The sequence below is a fragment of the Empidonax traillii genome, unplaced genomic scaffold (assembly GCF_003031625.1).
Source record: "Empidonax traillii isolate 1590-97213 ecotype Southwest subspecies unplaced genomic scaffold, ASM303162v1 scaffold837:size744043, whole genome shotgun sequence".
Classification (NCBI taxonomy): Eukaryota; Metazoa; Chordata; class Aves; order Passeriformes; family Tyrannidae; genus Empidonax; species Empidonax traillii.
This window is the reverse complement of record NW_020956030.1, coordinates 422,044-442,539: the sequence shown is the minus strand read 5'-3', so window position 1 is coordinate 442,539 and position 20,496 is coordinate 422,044. Positions and strand designations below refer to the sequence as shown.

General features: G+C 37.2%; 1 protein-coding gene across 1 annotated transcript in view; it reads right to left on the bottom strand.

Moving 5' to 3' along the window:
- EFNB2 (ephrin B2) overlaps positions 1-20,496 on the bottom strand; it is a 43,788-nt gene that overhangs the window by 8,490 nt on the left and 14,802 nt on the right. The window contains exon 2 of the mRNA XM_027902085.1: positions 12,097-12,380. Within this exon, the coding sequence (XP_027757886.1) occupies positions 12,097-12,380 (284 nt within the window). The remainder of the gene's footprint in view (positions 1-12,096; positions 12,381-20,496) is intronic.

Below are 20,496 nucleotides of genomic sequence, written 5' to 3'. Positions count from 1 at the left end.
CATCACAATTACTTAAAAGAAAACACCAGCAGACAAAAATCTTAGCCTCTTAATTCTGCTACAATTATTACCTAGTTTCATGTTTTAGGATGATGAAAAATACTACCTGTTTGCAAATCAAATGCCATATCCTTTGAACCAACACAACTTTAAAACACATGTATTTCTAGAGCTTGAATATAAAATGTACTACGTAGCTGATGAGAGAAATGATGATTGCCGTACTCAGTTTTCCCGGGAAAACTAAATGGACCTTAAACCACAGATTATAGGAAGGAATGAGTGATGTCAACTGATGGGCAAGGACAAAACTGGTTTTTTTCCTCCTTAGTGTGCTGGACAATAAAAGTCATTTGGCAATATATCAAAGATACATTATTGATGAGGTCATCAAAAATTAATTGCTGCTGATGTGGATCTGTTAATAGCAAACTGAGAATTACGGGTTTCTTTGGAGTGGATCAGTACTAACCAATAGCAGTGATTTTCAACATTTTTTTTCATTAAATACTGCTTAAATTCTGCATCAGAAAATGGGTTTCTCAAAATCAGAATAAAATAAAATCAAATAACACTACCCATCACCACTTTCCCCTGCTGTACTCATAGACAAAATGGAAAAGTCTAAACAGCAGCAAAAATCCACACAAGCCTTAGATCCAACATTAGAAAGAAGTTATTCTTAAAGCAAAGCTGCACTTGATCTCACATGCACTCTCAGGACTACTAAGTGCATGTTAAATCCTTCAGGGTTTTTTATCTTATTAAGAGTAATAGAACGCTATTTTGGCCCGGCATCATGTATTTGCGCTCTGATTGCTTTCATCCGCTGTTAGGTCCCTTTAATGACTCTCTAAGTAAAACACCAAATAAATAATTCTTCTTTCCCATAAATTTCGATAATTTATGGGACAGGTTTAAGAACACCAGAAATCACACACTGCAAAACCACAGATCACCAATCACAACGTGGAGGTTGTTTCTAAACCAGCCAAGGGTGAAGAACAAGGTAGCTGAGGTAACAGGAAGAGTGTTTCAATTAAATGGAATTAAATTCCACCCCCTCTTAGTAGCAATGCCAGATCTGCATGGAGATCTGAAACAACAATAACAACAAAAAAAAATTGTTCAGGCCACTCACCAAAGAATAGGTAACTTGGCACACACTATGTTAGGTGAGCTGTAGAATGTTTAGAAAGAGGAGAAATATAATAATGTCAAATACTAGCAACTAGTGGTTTATCTTCGCTTGTTTTGACAAAAAATAAGACTGACACTGAAAACTCTCCCTTTTAAAAAGGATTGTCTTCCAAAATTTAATTATCAGTAGTCCCAAACCTGGACCACAAGTGCTAACACTTAAATACATCATGAATAGTTGCAGGGAGTACTGTCAATGTGTTGACTGTGTTTTTATAAACAGACAATAAAATCACAGCTTTACTAATGATCTTACACAGACAAAGAAATTATCCTTAATTAAAAAAAAAAAAAGAGAGATAAAAACCTGCTGAATTTGCTCAATTAGTACAATTTAAGACACCAAGACTGTAGTGAAAAATATAAAAAACAGTTTACAAAAAATTTTCCTTTTTTTTCCCTAATGTCTGTTTTTATTTGCCCTACTTGCAAAGTCAAGGTGGCAGCAGAATTCTGAGGAGTTTCTCAACCTAAGAGCCATTCACAAACCCTCAGTCTCTCAATTTATTCCACACATTACTTCCAATTAAGATAGATCTTTCCCTTAAACTAAAGCTTACAGAACGTTTATAAAAACAATTAAAGCCAACCTTTTTCTTTCCATCCACACAAGGCAAAACTTCAATGCGAAGGAAAGGACAGGACTTCTTCATTCTTCTTTTTCACTTCTCATGCTTGTTTTTTAAATTAGGTCCTGTACTGCATGTCTCAGGATTTATATCTAAACAGGTGCACAAATTATATTCTGCACAGCAAGTAAGCAGCAATGCCCTCCCCAGTCAAGCTAAAACCAGAACAAAATGGAGTAAAATAAAGCCTGGAAGAAGCAAGGGCTCTACGGTGAAACTTTGTGATTCACTTTTCTAACCACTGCTCTAAAATGTATCTTGTCCAACTGTGAATAGCATGAGTCAATGGTACTTAGCTCGGACTCATGACACAAGGGTATTTATATAATTCCCCATAAAAATCTCCACCTGTATTGATATGTTAAGAGAAGGACAGATTCTATTACGGATTCAATGATTTTTTTTTAAGGGTGCAATGTGGAGGACATCATCAAGACAGGCCAGTCAGCTCTGTACTGTAATATACTTTGGTATATACCAACTGCAAAATTCTAGGCACACCTCTGGAAACCCGTAGACTCTCCTTCCCACATCTCATGTCACCTGACAGCACAAAACAGGGAGAAAATTGTAAAGTTTTGTACGTTCAGAAGGATTTTATTAATTCCAGGGAGATATGGCACCATATAAGAAAAAAACAAAAGGGGTAAAAAAAAAAACAACCCCTTTATGTCAACAAAGTCTTTCCATAACGGGAAAAAGCAATAGTGAGCAAGATGGGGTTAGAAAACACCAAACAAGTTGTGACTTCCAACTGATTACTGCTGTGTATAATTTTAAAAACACCACCACTTTCTTGCTAGGTTAAGGAATACCACAGCTGAAGTATACTAAACAGTAAACTATTTGCTCAATTATTATCCATAACTGAAGGTCACAGCTTCCACCCACCCACAACAAAATCCTACTTCCTTCACTGCTGTCAAGTCTCCCTTTCTAAAATTCTCTTGGAAAGATTTAGAGATTATATTAAAAAAAACAGAAAAGCCTCTCAATACTGTATCACTATGAATGACAATTTGAGTCTTTCATTACAGTTAAGGATTTCTAAAAGTATTTCAGTTACATATTTCACATACTCTGAGAAATGTTGTCAGATAATGATCCACTGCACACATGGTTGCTTCTAGTTTACATAAACAAATTACATATTTGTGAGCACTGAAGTAACTGTGGCAGATGCAAGCCCACTAATTATGATGTATTTAGCGTATATCAGAAAGTATGCATCTAAAACAGATTACTAGCTAGTTAACTTCACCAACCACAAACAGGTATTTTACATAAGTTTATCCTTTCTCATGGCACGCTACCGACAAAAGCCTCTCGTGGATAGGGAGGAGTATCTCCCCACTACCACAGCAAGCTTTGCTTAACAGTTCAGCTGAACAGAACTAATAGAATTAGTTAGCATTCAAGTTACACTGATTGTTGCTAATGACAAGAGAGCTTGATGGGAGTAAAAGCAGAAGCTTTAACAGTAAATGAGGACCCACTTTCTGTATCATACAAATTCAACATCACCCTACAAGGATGTTCACCTGCCTTGAAAATCTCTCTGGTTTTTGTCTGTGCCACATGGATAAGAAAGGGTTATAGTGAAAGTTCATATTAAATAAATAACAAACCTCTTGCTCATTCTACTGTCACTAATTGCATGCAATGATATTAATGACCCAGTAATTGCTATACGAGTAGCACTGAAGTGGAAAACATCATTTTGAGGCAGAGTTCATCTCTAGGTGGTAGGACTTCACCAGTGACTGAGTTAATGCCTAGTGACAGTTTAGAATATAACACTATAGATGAGAAAATGTGCCAGTCTCATGGTTATAACAGTTTAGATGAACATGATGTTATTTGCTTTGACCACACAGAGTCCAGGAGTAACCCCAATAAAGTGTCACAGTCAGACTTTGCCCTGTAGATGAACCTCATTCCTTTCAGGGGAGATGCTCTGTACTACAACTATCTAGAGCAATTTTCCACATGTTTGCTTCAATAAAAGAATACCTTCATCTCCTGCTTTTACATGGAGGACAACAAAAGTGTGCTTTATTGCAAAACACAAAAAGCTATTTACATCATCTAACTCTCCTTCAGCAACACAGAGTTTGGCACCTTACTACTGAGATCAATTATGATACTATTGGATGACTGTGCACTTGGCAAAGACGATCAGAAGTTAAGCACTGTTTTGATTGCAGTATACTTATGTTTGTGTTTAGAGCTTTAAAATACCCACAAAGCAAACCTTAATGAGGGAACATTGCAAACATAAAGCAATCTGAATTTCCAAGGTACTAGAGGACCTGCAGTTAAAACATTTGCCATTAAGAAATTAAGTCTTTAGGTGTTCTTTAGAAATTATCACATAGGCACCTTCATTGTGGTTCATTTTAGGAAACTCTGGTTTAGAAAACATCTGGGACAGATGTTAATCCTCCAGTGCTTGGAATTTTGAAAAGTTGCAACTAGATAGGCAAAACGATACTTTTAATACTTACATTCACACAGTTTTAGTAATTCAGTACTGTTTTAACACTACAACAATAATTTCGGGTTTTTTTCTTCTTTTGCAACATGAATTATTTAATTAATTTTTTGATTATGCAAACACATCTGCTGTGGCAGCCTCTGGATGGCAAGTGGAATCGAATTTCACCGCAGGCTGGGGCTAATCATATTTTAGAAAGTACCTCTGCAAAAAAGGCCCAGAGGGTCCTGCTGGACACCAAGTTGAGCATGAGCCAGCAATGTGCCCTTGTGGCAGAAGTGGCCAACAGCCTCCTGGGCTCGATCTGTCAGAGTACTGCCACCAGGCTGCAGGAGATGATCCTTTCCCTCTACTCTGCACTGGTGAGGGTACACCTGGAGTGCTAGGTGAACTCACAAGCTCCCCAGTACAAGACAGACATGGACTTTACAGGACCAAGTCCAGTAAATGCACATGGAGACAATGAAGGAACTGGAGTATTTGCATAGAAGGAGGGGGTTTTATCCTTGGAGATACTCAAAACTCAGCTGGACATGGTTCTAGGCAACTGGCACCATCCAAACCAAACCATTCTGGGATATTGCAATCAACGGCACTGTTGTGGTCTAATGCATTTATATGCTAACATGTAATACATGAAAAACAAATCATTTTCAGTTTTCCTAGCAGGATTTGGATTCAGAATTCTGTTTCACAGCAGCTCAGTAAGCACATAAGGACTAGTGAGCTGCTGCAGTTTAGTGATTTTTCCTGTCTTCATCTATTGAACAGAAAACAGAGAAATTATGCTAACAAAGATCCAAACATGCTTTTTAATAACAGCCTTATCAGCTTAATATGGACTCTTCTCAAAGAACAGCTAAGACTACCTTAAGCCTAATCCTGCTTTTACTCACAGAAATATTTGCATTATTTCCTTGGGACTGAAAAAAAGAATCTGGAAGACTGCCCATTAGAGCTTAGTTTTATAGTCTGATTTATCAGAAATAAATACTGAAATAGTCTTCATCCAAGGTTTCCAGGATTGACTAAAGTCAGGAGAGAAAATCCATACTGACATTTAATCCTGATTTTCAACCATTCCAACCCTGTGTTTTTGCTAATGTAGTTCTCAGACAAAAGTACATTTCTCTCCATTCCAGTTATCTAAAGACTTCAACGAGGCAAACGAGTTTCATTAAAGCCTTTATAAATTCTTATGCAGTTCTTAATCTTTTTTCAGGACTTAAAATACTATAACATAAAGTATAACACAAGGAACTGTTTAAAGACGTAACACCCGACTTGATAAGCTAAATGCTCATCAACAAAGTTAAGTACAAAATGCAAGCTAAATGTGTTTCAGTATGGTAGTGCTCTTCCAAGTTTCTGTTTAGACAGACACTGTCCTCATATCATGGCATGTCTCCCCAATACACCCCCCCCCCGAATTTAAGCAGTTACTCATAGCCTGAATATAAAGCACAAAATACACACTCAACCCAGTCTTCTTGTGCATGTAGCTCTGTTAAGGATGTTTATGTGAGAATATACACAACCTCGAGAAGATCAGGGTTTAAGCTTTTTTTTTGCAAAGCACTACAGATGCTATATATATAAAGACTTCTAAGTGAGAGTATCTTTCTTTGTGACTGCACTATATTTCCAATATTTATAAATTCTTTCTGAGGAACTATAAAAGCAAGAAATAAAAATAGTGACTAAAAATATTAAACAGCTTCCAATGAAAGTTTAAAACCTGTTCAAGTCCTGAGTATTTCCTGAATAATTTTTTCTTCCAGTCTGAATAATTATTCCTTATTTTCATCTGATTTCATATCTATTTGGAATACCTGTGGGAGTGCAGGGGAAGATAACTGTTTTTTTCACAAGATGCCATCAATTAACAAACCGAGCATTACTATCTTTCATTTCCTTCCCTTAGGAATAGAGACGTAATAACAGATTTCCTGCTGAACTATCTCTGTCTACTTTAAAGGAGATAAACGATTGGTATTGCTTAGGTAATGGCACCGAATATGAACAAAGTCCATCAATATAAAATAGCCTTATTCTCTTACAAGACCTGTGTGGTCTGGGACAAAACCCCAAAGGACCACAACTCCATTAATCCTGTAGGTCTTAGACTCTGTTAGAAATCTGAAGCTGCACAGACAGCGATTTTTCTCTCCAATAATATTATTTGTATAAGCTGTATTTATATTTCATTCAACAAGAGCTAAGTGGTATTGCTAACACTTCGCTTAAAAGACTCTTCAGCAGAGTCAAAGACTGACCTCTGGATATCATTTTACACTAAGCAGAAATTATTTATCTAATTTTCTGAGGAAGGAGGAAGAAAAAGGAAAGAAAAAAATGTGATCTATGTACAAATGGAATCAGAGTGACTATTATCACAACAGCATCATTAAAAAAAATAAAAAAAACCCAGTAGATTTCTGGACCCCAGAGTCTTTAACAAACAGCAGGGAAAATGTCTTTGTTGCAAAAGAAAAGGAATTGAAATTCTGATAAGAGTTCTTGTTCCCATTTAGGCTAGTTTGGAATTAACCTCGAACAAAGGAAAACCTGTTTACTGTTTCCTTTAAGGCAGCTCTCGCTAGGTGACCTGGAGGTTGCAGGGGGCTGCAGGTTGAAATCTGCCTCAAAACGTTTTCAGAATGCCCAGCCAGACAGATTAGTCAGCGCTTAAACTGGTCAGCATACTAAAATAACATTTTAATGTAAATCTATTTGGCCATGCAAAGAGATTTATTCTTTCCAGCTGGGCCAGACTGCAAGGCACAATCCATATTGTCCTTTAATATGCTCTTCCTCAGATATTTATTGCCCTTTAATTGTAACAGAATGACAAAGTGAAAACAGAAAAAGACTTGTGATTTTTTCAAACACAGCTAATGCTAAAGTTTCAGAATGATTGTTTTGATTTTAAAAGCCACAGCATTATTAAAGCAGTTATCCAAAATGTAGTGCTACTAGCCAGTACAAACCTTTAAATCAGTCAGGGATCAAACAGGGATGAAAAATATATATATGTATATATATATATACACTTACATATATATATGCATGTTTTTTAATTTAAGCCAGAAGCCAATTATGTAAGTGGGTCACTTGTAAAAAGTTGATAAAAAACCATCGTATTCCATTTTGCCAAAGTCAAAGCCAATGAGCATCATCGGCTCAGCAACCTTGGCCAATGAGGTCCAGGCAGAGCAAGCCTTACACAAGAATCTTTCAGAGAACCATTCTGTAGCCCCTTCCCAAGTTCCAAACCATTCTATTACAAAATTTGGAACAGGTGAAGATCTCACTGTAGGTGACTTATTTCTTAATGTTGATGATGTCAGCCCATAAACTTCACTTTACTTATGCTAAAGAAGAGATGAAGGGAGTGAGGTATGTGCTTGCTTGGCCTACCTATCTAAGGAGCTTGACGGTGGCTTGAAGGCAGGCAGCACTGCTCCCTTCCCTCTGGCATAGCTTTCCCCCAGGCTTCCCCCGGCCCGCCCAGAGTATTGCAGGGCACTCTATGCCCTCTGCCTTTAAGTGAAGGGTTCAGGACAATTCCTGCTCACCAAAAGTAAACATCTTTGGCATATGATATGTGTTTGTACTATGCTAACATGTCTCCCTTCCAAATAAGGAACACTGCATCCAAGAGAAGTACTGAAGTAGTGACACCACGACCCAAGTACTTGCTGATCAATCTCTCAGTATTCAGAAGATACTCACTGCTCGTTCTGAGCAATTCACAACTGTAGAAAATTATACTTCATTCCCTAACCATGCAAAGACACAAAAAGACTTTTAATGCAAACATTAGAGTTGCAAATCTTCAAACCCTTAAGTCTGCCCTTCACACAGATATTTAATGTTGTTGGGCACGATGTATCTCCCTTCATGCATCTGATTAAGCATTTCCTTAGAGACTTATGATATGTTAGCTAAATGGTCACATATTTAGGGATAATCAAACATTAATACTTCTGAGATCTCAAGTACATTTGACCTTCTCCAGTTCTGTTGAAAAGAAATCAGGTAACTGTAGGAAAATGAATCTATTCATTTCCCAGGAACAAAAAATTGATGATGGCAAGGAAGAGAAAGGCAAGGACATTCTGTTACATCATTTATTCACTTTCACAATACCATTCAGTATCCTCTTTCCAATTACTGCTGTTCACAGAATTAACTCTTTGGATACTGATACTCATATTGAGGAATATCCTGCCAGGAAATGGATTATTTTTTTTTAATTATTATTAAAGTACCACTAAATGTGAAAACAGGTATCAGAAACTCATCTACACTTTTACTTTTTAAAATATTGTGAATTTTGAAAGAGATTTGCATCTTTTGTATGCTCAGGCTTTGGGAAGCACTGAATAGAAAAGATCTCCTTCTGGTATACCTATCATGAATACATCTGGATGATATAAAAATTATGGTTTGAAGAATTCCTGTGCAATCACATGTCCCTGAAGGTACACAGGGCTCAGGAAGCTGCTTCATCCTGTGTTGTAATTCCTCATCCCAGAATGACTAACCCCCTAATCTGAATAGAGATTTTACTGTTTAATACAGCTCCACAAACCACATACTATTAGCTTAGAAAAACAAACTGTGTTTTCAAATAATGGTGAGATGATAAAGGTACCTGACGATGCACAAAACGTTTAAAGGGCTGACAACAGCCTGCCAAGCATAAATAGCGTGAGATTGGGCTGCAGGGGCAGCCACAGCAAGCGCTGCAAAGATGCTGAGCTCAGTAAGCTCGTGTCAGGTTTGTTTGATGCCCCTTAGTTGAGGGAATGCAAGATCCTGTCCTAAAATACTTCAAAATCAAAAGCTGGCACATAAAATGCATCATTGCCTTCATTTCATAGCACTTCAATCCCCCCAAAAAATCCCCAAAAAACAAGCAAGACAAAACTCAAAGCTACAAAATGGGAGGGATGGAGGGAAGGAGGGAAGAAGGAGGGAAGGAAGGGAGGAAGGAAAGAATGAAGGAAAGAAGGTAAAAGAAGGAAGGAGGGAAGGAAGGAAGGTCAGAAGAAGAAAGAATTGCAGGTCTGTGAAGAGGGATTTATGCAAACGATTTACAGCCTGATTTCTGTATGTGATTAAGATGTATTACAAGAAATTATGGCAAATATTCTGACTACCAGAACTTGCATTGACAAGGCTGCATCAAGAGCTTTTGAACACAAACTGTTAAAACCCTATCTAGCTTCAGTATCTCCGTAAAATGGTGTCCTAGCTGAGTACTGGCCTAGTTTTCTACCCCTCTCAGTGTTTCTGAGACCAACATCACTGAGTTTATTGTTTTCGCCTTGAATGACAGAAAAGTGAGAGTTTTAGCTTCAGGATGGCTGGGTTTTCAGGGCTGGGGTGTTTTTTTGTCCAGCCCATTAAAATGTATAGGTACCCTCACTGCCGCTTGGTCAGTATGCTAGCAATGGAGTGATAAATTAGCCATTTGTTTATGCCACAATGAGCAGGAAAAGTAATACCCTAAGGCACTCCAGTATTACTGCTAGGCTAGTGTGACTTTTAAGGCTGAAAGCTGAGTAAGTTCTTTCAACCAAGTTATACTGTAATCTTACAGAAAATGCAACATCTATTATGTCTTATTGCTATAATGAAATAATTATACAAAACTAATGAAAATGAGATTCACTTAATAATTCTCTGGGTAAATCCATGACATAGATATGACAGAACTGACAGGGTATCAGAAAGCTCCATTTGTGCCCATAATTCTCAGGTAATAATTGTAACACTGCCATTTGTTCCACTGCAGCTGGTCTTCTGTGGATGATTTTAAAAGCAGCACTAAATCCTGAGCATATTTCTGCATTTAGACCAAATATCTGAGCATGGTCATTTTTATGCTATACATTTTCAGTGGAGTTACAGATAACTATCTCTTAATAGCTAATCTTGTCATTTTTACCCTGGTAAATACCTCAGTGGATTTCAGTGGGAATTTGTCAAGAGTTAAATACTGTTTAAGCGTTCGGGTTTTTTTTTAAAGTCAAATACTGTTTAAGTGGTATCAAGTTTTTATATACCCCCCAACTAAAAGAGAAAGCGCCTATATTAAGTGATATTTAAAACAAAAAAATGGTGGTTTGTATTTCCCACTACTGTTATTTAGTAATTTCTACAATTGATATTTAATAAGTGAATTCTTACTTCGTTTCTGTGACATACAACCTTTTTTATAAACTGTGTGTACCATAATGGATATAACTGGGAAGTGAGCATTAATTTATATTGAATTTCCATTTCCATTTTAAAAATACTTGTTCAGAGTACTTTTTAAATTTATTATTATTATTATTATTAAATTATTATTTTAAACTAAAAAATTAAGAAATATTTACACCGGCAGAGATCACATGAAATAGTTATTAACCCTTCAATTTTCAAGGAGGTGGCAGAAATCTGTTTGGGGACAAACTTTTTAGCAGGGCCTGTTGTGACAGAACAAGAGTTAATGGTTTTAAACTAAAAGAAGGTAGATTTAGACTAGATATATTGAAGAAATTTTTTACAGTGAAAAAGAAAATGGTGAAACACTATAACAGGTTGTCCAGGGGGATGCTAGATGTGCCATCCCTGGTAACAGAGTTCTGAGCAACGTGACCTAGTTGAAGAGTTCCCGGCATACTGAATGGGGCTTGGACTTTAAAGGTCCCTTTCCAACCCAAACTGTTCTGTGATTCTGTTAAATCAGACATACCAGTATGTAACTTCCTTGTAACTGCAGAAAAGCCAGAACACAGAATTTGTTCCATCTCGTAATAACTGGCGATATTTGCTCAAGACTTCAAAAGTGCCCATGGAGCTAAATGAGATCTGCAGGGCATAGTATTACAATGACAAAACCTAAACTAATGTAAATTGTTGTTGTACTGCTGAGGTCTCAGCTAATGCTAACTCTCGATTTACATCATTAACTTTACACATCATAAGTAATTTGAATCACCAAACACTGTGGCTACCTCCAGACTTGCTCTCAGCCATAAATTCCTCATCAGACTAAAACTAACACAAAGTTTATTTTGTTGGACAGAGGCCTATGCCATGCACCTTCATTTTGCAAGCCAGGACCATGAAAAAGGATGACATTCCAAAGTCATGCAAGTCTAGGTTTTGCCCGAGAACCTTCCTGGCTACTGTACGGACACAGTAGGTACAGTTGTGAGGAAAGGCATGTTCAACTACAGCTCCTCGACAGTAACCCTTGTGAGGAAACCACAGTGCCAAAACTGGCATCAAAATCGCCAAAAGATGTTTCCTGTGAGACTGCCTGGACCACATGGAGCAATGGCTAGCCATGTCACATAGTATGCCCCATCTTAGAATAGCCAGGTCACCGTACCCCTACTCCTGGCATAAGAAGCACCAAGGACAAGGCGAACAGGATGGTGCATCACCAGGGCAGGAAATGCATCGCAGTTTAGCTGCACACACCTTTCAATGAGAACACATGACACAATAGAGTGCACAGAAGAAAGAAGCCCTTTACAGTCACAGCAGCACAATCTAATTTGATTTATACAAACCAAGGAGAAAAAGAGACAGAGACCCTTTGGAAATCAGAAATAATGCTGAAAACATGCTGGCAAGAAATTATTTTCAGATAAAAAACACAAACACATTCATTTTCCTCTTAGGTTGTTTAGAATGTACAAGACAGTGTACTACAGAATGAACAATTACACTAAAAAGAACGAACAACTAAAACGTGGAACTTACATATGACGTAATAATCTTTGTTCTTCTGAAATTCCAGGCCCCAGAGGTTAGGACTGAACTCTTGAAACTTGATGGTAAACTTAACATCTTGATCTGGCTTGGCACAGTTGAGTAGAGGTGTATTGTCCTTTTTAATAGCACAGCTATCTGCTTGGTCTTTATCAACCATGTAGACCTTATAATATTCATATTGACCAACAGTTTTAGAGTCCACCTTTGGGCATATAATATCCAGTTTGTCTCCTATCTGTGGATATAGTACCAATCCTTGTCCAGGAAGGAATCTAAAATGGGGAAAAAAAAAAAAAAGGGGGGGTAGGGGGAGAGAAGAAGAGGGAAAATGTGAGACACTTGATAAAATTTCATGCAGAAAAGTAGCAACTGCAATGAACAGAAAGGAACAAACGCGGTTTCCAAAACGAAAATGACACACTGAGCAAACCAAATCTTACTAGTTTGAGCCTAACTCAATATCAACAAGATGTTTATTTAGATCTTGGAAATTTGAGATGGATTGAATTTATAGCCCTTATCCCAGTTTTGGGAACTGTAGCAGGTTTTACATCTCTCTGGCAAGTACTGCTATTTCTTCCACATTTGGCATGTAGAGCAGCTAATGCAGTATCTGGTGGGCTACAATTCCGTTTTTCTGCTTTAGTAACATTTCTACTATTCCTGCACATATTTTGCTAATTTTGGACATAGGAGAATGACCAGACTAATTTTTCAAACCCTTGAACAGCCAAGTGGGACAGGAAAAAACTTAGATTTTAAGAGTTAACAACATGTTAAGATGCTGATTGATATCACTAGTGTAACACAAAGGAACATCAGTCACTCAGCAGCACCATGCTTACAGATCCAGAACGGACAGAGACCTACCTGACTCAAAGACCACACATGCTTCTGATAAAACACTTATATCCAAGACAATGTGACCACTACACTACAAGGATTTGTCTTTGTAAACTCCACCATTACTGTCATTATTTTAGGGTTTTTTTTTGATTTTGTTGTTGTTTTTTGTGCTAGAGGTGAAACACAGGTGTGCTTCTGCCTTAGTATGGGAACACTTATTACACAAGGAGACAGTGAGCTTTAATGTTTTCACTTAGGCATAATATTGTGTCTTTCTAATCATAATAATTAACAGGCAAACATCAGCACTTCATGAAAGAAAAATATAAATAATTACTTATAGTATTGATTAATCCACAAAATGAGTAGCCTTGTTCTCACAAAGACAAAAGCCACAGCAAGTTTGTTTCTCTCTCCATTAAGATATATTTGTTCCAATTAAGGCCAAGAAGTGCATGTTTTAGAACGACAGCCAACAACACAACGTACTCGAATGCACAGACCTAAAAGACTGACTTTCTTTCCTCTTTCTCTTGCCTGCCAGCCTTTTCCAAAGATCTTCCTTAATGGAAAATCGGCCTGAAAAACCGACTGAAACAACTGCTGCCTAATGAACACCCTTCTCCAAGTGCTAGTATTTAAACAGCACACATAGTAAATCTAGCTTATTCACAGCCAACCTTCCTGGAAAGTTTAAATTAAGAGTATTAAGACTCACACAGAACAAAGCTGTAGGCGTCAGTCAGTGACCTCCAGCCTCTGGCTTGGAGAAAGGAGCCACCAGCAGTAGTGGTGGGGGAGAACTTGCTAAATTAAAGGATGATGCAACGCCCCCCAAATTCTGCTTGCTCCCATACAATTCAAGTTTATGATCTGTGCTAATTGAGCAGGATTATTTTCACTCACAAAGCCTGTGTAAGAATTATATTTGTTATGAAGCAGCACGTAGCAGGACAAAGACATGTAATTACAGATTTAGGGAACTAGAACAATGAAATGTTATGGCAAGAAAAGCGACTGTTGATGTATAAATTACTGCACTCTTTTGTGCCGTGCAGTGCAATTTCCAGACTGCAGAAACTGGGCTTGGCCACGGCTCCTCAAAGTAAGATTGAAGTGGAGATGGGGCAAAGTTGCACCTCCTCCCCCTCCAGTTTTCAGACATGCCAAAGGAATGCAGTGACTACCACTTCCTGAAAGCTGAAATGGCGAAACAAATGGTGGGAATGCATCCTCAGAGTTATAGGCTTAAAGAAGGACGACCAGATATATGCGTACATGTGGCACTAAGGGACATGGGTTAGGGTTAGTGGTGAACACAGCAGTGCTGGGTTAACAGTTGGATTTGATGATCTCTCAAGTCTATTCCAACCTAAACGATTGGTTCTATTATTCTATGACTGAGGGAAAGACCAGTTCTGGAAGGGCACCAAGGAAAGATGGGCAGGAAGATCCCAGTCTGCAAATATTCCCAAGGGAGTAGCACATATCCTGATTCTGGCTCTCCTCAGGGATCAACTCTGACCAGGCAAAAGCAAAGGGACAGAGTTTCTGAGCCAACCTCCATCACCTGTGACTGACTTTACCGCCTTGTATGACTACAGACCCATTTTAACTTTGCTCCTGTGCAGCAGTGTTGTACACCAGGAAGATGACAATTACGCACGCTGGGACAAAGGCTGGTCACTGTACAATCCCACTGCTGCAAATATTTCTTCTTGCCAGCAATTCTTCTTCACATAATGGGAATGTTTACTATGAAACACATGAGGTTTCAGAGAACTGCATCTTTGCTTTTAAATTAATCAATTTAGATTTCCACATAGAACAAATATAAAAATTGTAAGGTTAGATAAATGCACCTGTGTTTCATTATCAATAATATGACTCAAAAGCTCCTCCAAAAAACAAAAAACACTGATTCCAATTTTAGACTTCGTGTATATACATGAAACAGCTACGGTACACATTCTCCATGCAAACTCTGAGCACAAACAGGATGGGTTGAGAAATAGCATGCCAGGCAACCCTCAGAAAGAGCTATGGGAGAGAAAGCACACTTGTGAGCCTTGGTTAAGTAGCCCAGAATTGCCCCATAAAAGGTAGAGGACAGAACTGCCCCCAACAGACAGCTAAAACTACATTTTACAAGAGCATTAAACCAATGCACTCATTAGACTTTATGGCAGGGGAATATTCTTGCTATGACTCTGAAGTCTGTACAGTTTTAAAACTAAACTCAGTCTCCTTTCATTTGAGTGTCTGAACTTACAGGATCTAATGCTGATAGGTTGAAAATGCAAGGATTAATCTGAGAACTTGATTAAATTGAAATTTTTTCCACAGTTTGTAGTTTTGATTGTGACCTTTGCAAGAGAGATATTTTTCAAATTTACTTTCCTTATTTTCTTACAACAACAAAGCATGAATATGGATGGAGATGAAGTTTCACCTTATGTATTTCAGTTCAACCGCAAAACTTACAGGCATGCTTATTATCCCTATATCCCTATATACTTTTGCTACTGTAGTTTTTATAAAGACTTCAGGTAAATAATTTTTGAAGCTATTTATGAAATGTCAGGAGGATTAAGATTACTGTTTTATGATTCTATTTTTGAAGACCTTCTATCTGAAAAATAAAAGAAAGGACAACATACATTCAGAATTAGTAAAGGATTAATCCTGAATCTTTATTTTCACAAGTGTTCATGTAGCCTTAACTTTTCTGGAGTAGCATCAATACTGATGAAATGTTTGCAGGATAGTGCCTATAAAAATTATGTTAATGAAATGGCTTTAAAAGTCTGATCAGAATGTGCCTTCAAACCAATTAAAAAGCTTTTTTTCCATCAAAACAGAAATAGAATAAAGATGGAGCAAGAGGTTTTCAGAATCTTGTGAGGGATCCTGAGGAAGCTTTATTGCTCCAGTGGTGGTTTGGGACAGTGGCATGCTCTCTGAGCAGTTGGGATAGTGACAGTACTGGAACCACTGCTATCTAAAAAAAGCTAGCTTTCTAACTTTCTGAGTTTCAGCTCTAAATATTATTTACTGGGAAACTTACATATCAATATAGGCCTCTGTACCCCACCAGAAACTCAGGAGACAAGCTTAGCGAGCTTCCTAACTCCTTTCTGTCAGCAGTCAGATATAGCAAGACTCTTAGAGCATTTGAAAAATCCTGCTCACAATAAATAATCCGGTGCTTGCTGTGAGAAAGCACAGAAAAGTATATTAAGTACCATATAAGCCGTACGATGAAATTCATGCACTTTCTGCCTGGCACTTTTGGATACAAATGGCATTTTTACTGTCAGCCCAAAACTGGTGTGCTGTGGGCGACATTTGACATCTGTGAAAGGCCCATGGATGTGAATCCCTCCCACACGTCCAACTAATCTTGCAGCTTATCAAGTAATATCAACCTGTAGAGTTCCAAACATTTTTTGAAATAACTATATTTGACCAAAAAGTCTCATGACACACAAACAGAAAATAGGAACAGAGTATCTTGTTCCCCACTCACACCAATGTTACAATGATTTTACCTACCATATTTATTATAAGGCCCGGCAGCAGTTCCTGGAACTAATGTACCCTTATTAGTTAAAGTCCTCAAGAAGTTAAATTTGATTGTGAAATTTTATAAAAACATAAAATGTATTTTTTGCACAGTTTCCAAATAAATTCTTAAGAATCTACTTACTGCTTAGAGAAACTCAGCACATTCAACCATAGTAAATTATAAAGGAATTTTGCTTAATGATAACCATTCAGACCTGCCTAATCCCATAATAGCGTATTATCAAAAAAAAAAAAACAAAAAACTTAACCTACCCACACTATTATTCACTGAGAGTATTCTACCATTTCTTAGTACACAGTCATTTCTGAAATTGTAAAATTAACAACAGATAAAATTCTTAGAGAAATAAATTCTTAAGAGCTTTTGTTAATCAGTATTGACTGACATAATCAAGTGTTTTGTCAAGCTTTTTCAAACTTGCAAAACTATACACACATTTATATATGTACACATACTATAAATACAGATATGCACACTTAGCTTTAATGATATTCTAGTAATTATAAAATAAACACAATTTTAGAAAGCATGTTAGTACTTGTTGCAAGTCTTGTATATTTAACTGGGGAAACAGTGCCAAACTTCTGTGCTTTAATAACTTACCTGAACTAATTGGTGTAGGCAGTTAGCTTTAAATTAATGTCACAAAAATAACCCTAAAAATGTGAACAATCAAGACACTTCTTAAAATGCAGCCTGAAACCTACTGTTGGGGAATCCTACCCACCTAACTTTATGAAGTTTAACTACCAGCCTGACTATAAGGTTATTCACTGAAAAGTTTTATTAAGGAAATGACATGAATACTAATAACACACTATGTTAGTCCGTTACTTATGAAACTGCAAACTGAAACAGAATACAGAATGACATTCCACATACAAGTCCTTACTGTTTAAAAAGAATGGTTATTAAACAGTATATGTATTCATCACCTGACTTGAGAAAATAACAACATTCATATTTTGAATATCACTTAGTCCACAGGAGAAATATTTAAGCAAGGCAAACCAGCTTGATGCAAAGCAAATAAAAGCTTCAGGAAAAGCCTAATGATTTCAGTAAAGTAACAGTGGGCTAATTATGATGAAAATCAGTTTATTGATTCCCAAAAACACTGAACTGAATCAAATTCAAAAACATAGACCAGAGCTCTCCTTTGCTCTATACAAAGCTTTCACATTAGTTTATGTCACACTCAACATCATATACAAAGATATGCCATGTGGATACAATGTATACACCCAGTTGTAAACATGAAATGCTTTTTTTTGCAGAAGCAGTGATTTTATAGGACTCATCTCACTCCAATTTAAATGGATTAAGTGAACATGAGTTCAGTGAGAAGAGGATCATTAACTACTGTGGACAGACAGAAAAACAAGCCTCATCAAAACAAGAATTAATATGGAGTCTGAAAATGGGTATCTAATTTTGTGAAAAAGAAAGGCACCATGCTTACGTGAAGTCTCTGAGAGAAAAAATACCATAGAGTGACACAGCAAGATGACAGACTGGCTTTATACAGACTAGCAAATAAAACTTTGAAAGCAAAAAGAAGTATAGTACTTCATATTATTAAAATTTTTTTAAGTGAATTATGGAAGCTACTTTTCTTTGCCAGTGCAGTCTTATTAAATCATTTAAATACTATAGTGAAGTTTTACAGAACATGCTCAACAGGGATGTTTTTGAATATAAATAAAATTTAAGAAGTTTAATCTGCTGACCTTTATTTATATGTAACATTTTTCCACACAGTTAATGAAACCGTTCATGTAAGGAATAGTTACAAGCATTAATGGGACTTGCAGGCTAGAAACTAAATGGAATTCAAACATATAAATATGCAAACATATTCACGCTCATTCCTTAAGATCTTTAATGGCAAGTACCACATTCTACAAAGCCAGATTATAAAATAATGTAACTCAAGTTGGTAAAACTGCAGCTCTTGTATTTCTCACTTCTACTGTAAGGAAAGAATGCTCCCCTGCAACAAAACCTGCATTAAGACTACAAATGCTTTGAAACAGTCCCCTGAAACCATAGCTGATCTCCATCCCGGGGCTTGGGGCACCTCCCTCTTCTTGCCCTTCCTCACCTTCGAAGGAGCCCACATTCTTTCAGACTACCTGAGGCAAAGACTTGCAATGCACTGAAATTGTATTTTCTTTTAATCTCAACTCTGGACAGAAAAAGCCAGTGGTGCCACCATTTCATGTGTCCCAAGGAGCCATGCAAAATAGGCACCATTCTTGGTGCATTTTCCTGAACCTATTCTTACTGAAATTGGTTGCAAAATTTCTATCGACTTCAGGAGGGCAAAACGATGCAATATGTTTGCAACTGAAATCTTAATAATCTACACAAGAATGATTCTGTAGCCTTATTATGCTTTCTCAATTTTTTTAGTGGACAGGGAATTAGAAACGTATAAAAATTTCAGCCCTTTCATCTATCCATTCATCGTCCTACCTTTAGCAAAATACTAGAGGAAGGCATTTAAAATACAACAATTGATTTCTAACAGCTGTAAAAGAAGGATGGCCTGACAGTGCATACACTTCTCCCCAAAGAAAATATTTTTTTGCATGGACTTGCAGGATTTGACAATCAAACTGTACCATCACATCACACACAGTTCTGATGAGTCATGAGCTTCCTTCAACAAATAACTCTTAAGACTAGTCCTGTTGCAGAGATACACTAGTTCACCCCACTCAGCTTAGAATGGTCACAAGTCTAAAGGTGTCTTGCATTTGAGAGAGCAAAAAACCTGCAGGCAAGACATGATATTTGGCAAGAACTGTACCCCTTTCATCGTTCACATACACGGAAGGTCACTTGCAACCTGGTACCAAACACATCTTATTGGAGACACTCAAAGAGAAAAGCTGGTTCCTTAAAAGCTGTGATGTTCAAGGTTACAGATGTGATCTTGTCCTGTAGAAAAAGTAAATAAGCCAAAGGAGTTGCCACAGACTCTCCTTCAGCACTGTCCCAATCCTGGGTAGGGAGGTAGCAGAGGCAGGTGACCTTGCAATCCCTGTCCAGGGAATCATGTCATCTCAGAGTGGGATCAGGGCATCTTGGAGTGACCACAGACACAGGGGTACAGGGACCCTCCCCAGGCCACCCCACCGGGCAGAGGCAGCACCCTGCCTTCAGCCACCCAGCACACAGAAGGGTTCTGCTGTTAAGACAGCGTTTCTGTTTCAACCAAGCGTCAGCTCTGCCTGCAAGAGATGGTTTAGTTTCGCTGGAAAACTGCCCTTTCCCTCACTGCTTTGGCTCTCAGTTTCAGAACAAAGTAAAAAAACCACTTACACAACTAAAACCTTTAGACCAACTTGTGTTTTACCCTTCTACCCCCAACAGAAATCTAGAGTGCAAAAATGAATGATGTTTTTCTTCCTATAAAAGTTAAGCATGCTTTCCCTGCTTTAAAAGAAACTTCTGAGAGCAACCATCTATCTGTCTTTTCCTGTACAATGTGGTTTTTGCACAAGAATATACAACCTTGCTCAGAATATTTACTACAAGGGTAAGGCTTGAATATTGAAAAGATGTACAATCCAATTTTTTTACTAAAGTTAAGGATTTTTTTTTTTAGATATAGATTTTATATTCAGTTTTCATACATGACCTCCTCATAAGGCACTATTAATAGCAATTAAGTTTCTGTATTATGTGCAGAAAGCAATTACTGCTCTACTAAAAGTACTTAAAGCACTAGAGAATTCTGATCCATTTACTAAATCAATTCCTGTTACCACAAAAGAACCACTAATGTGCTTCAGGACAGTCTTCTAACTAAGAAAAAAAAAAAAAAAAAAAAAAAAAAAAAAAAAAAAAAAAAAAAAAAAAAAAAAAAAAAAAAAAAAAAAAAAAAAAAAAAAAAAAAAAAAAAAAAAAAAAAAAAAAAAAAAAAAAAAAAAAAAAAAAAAAAA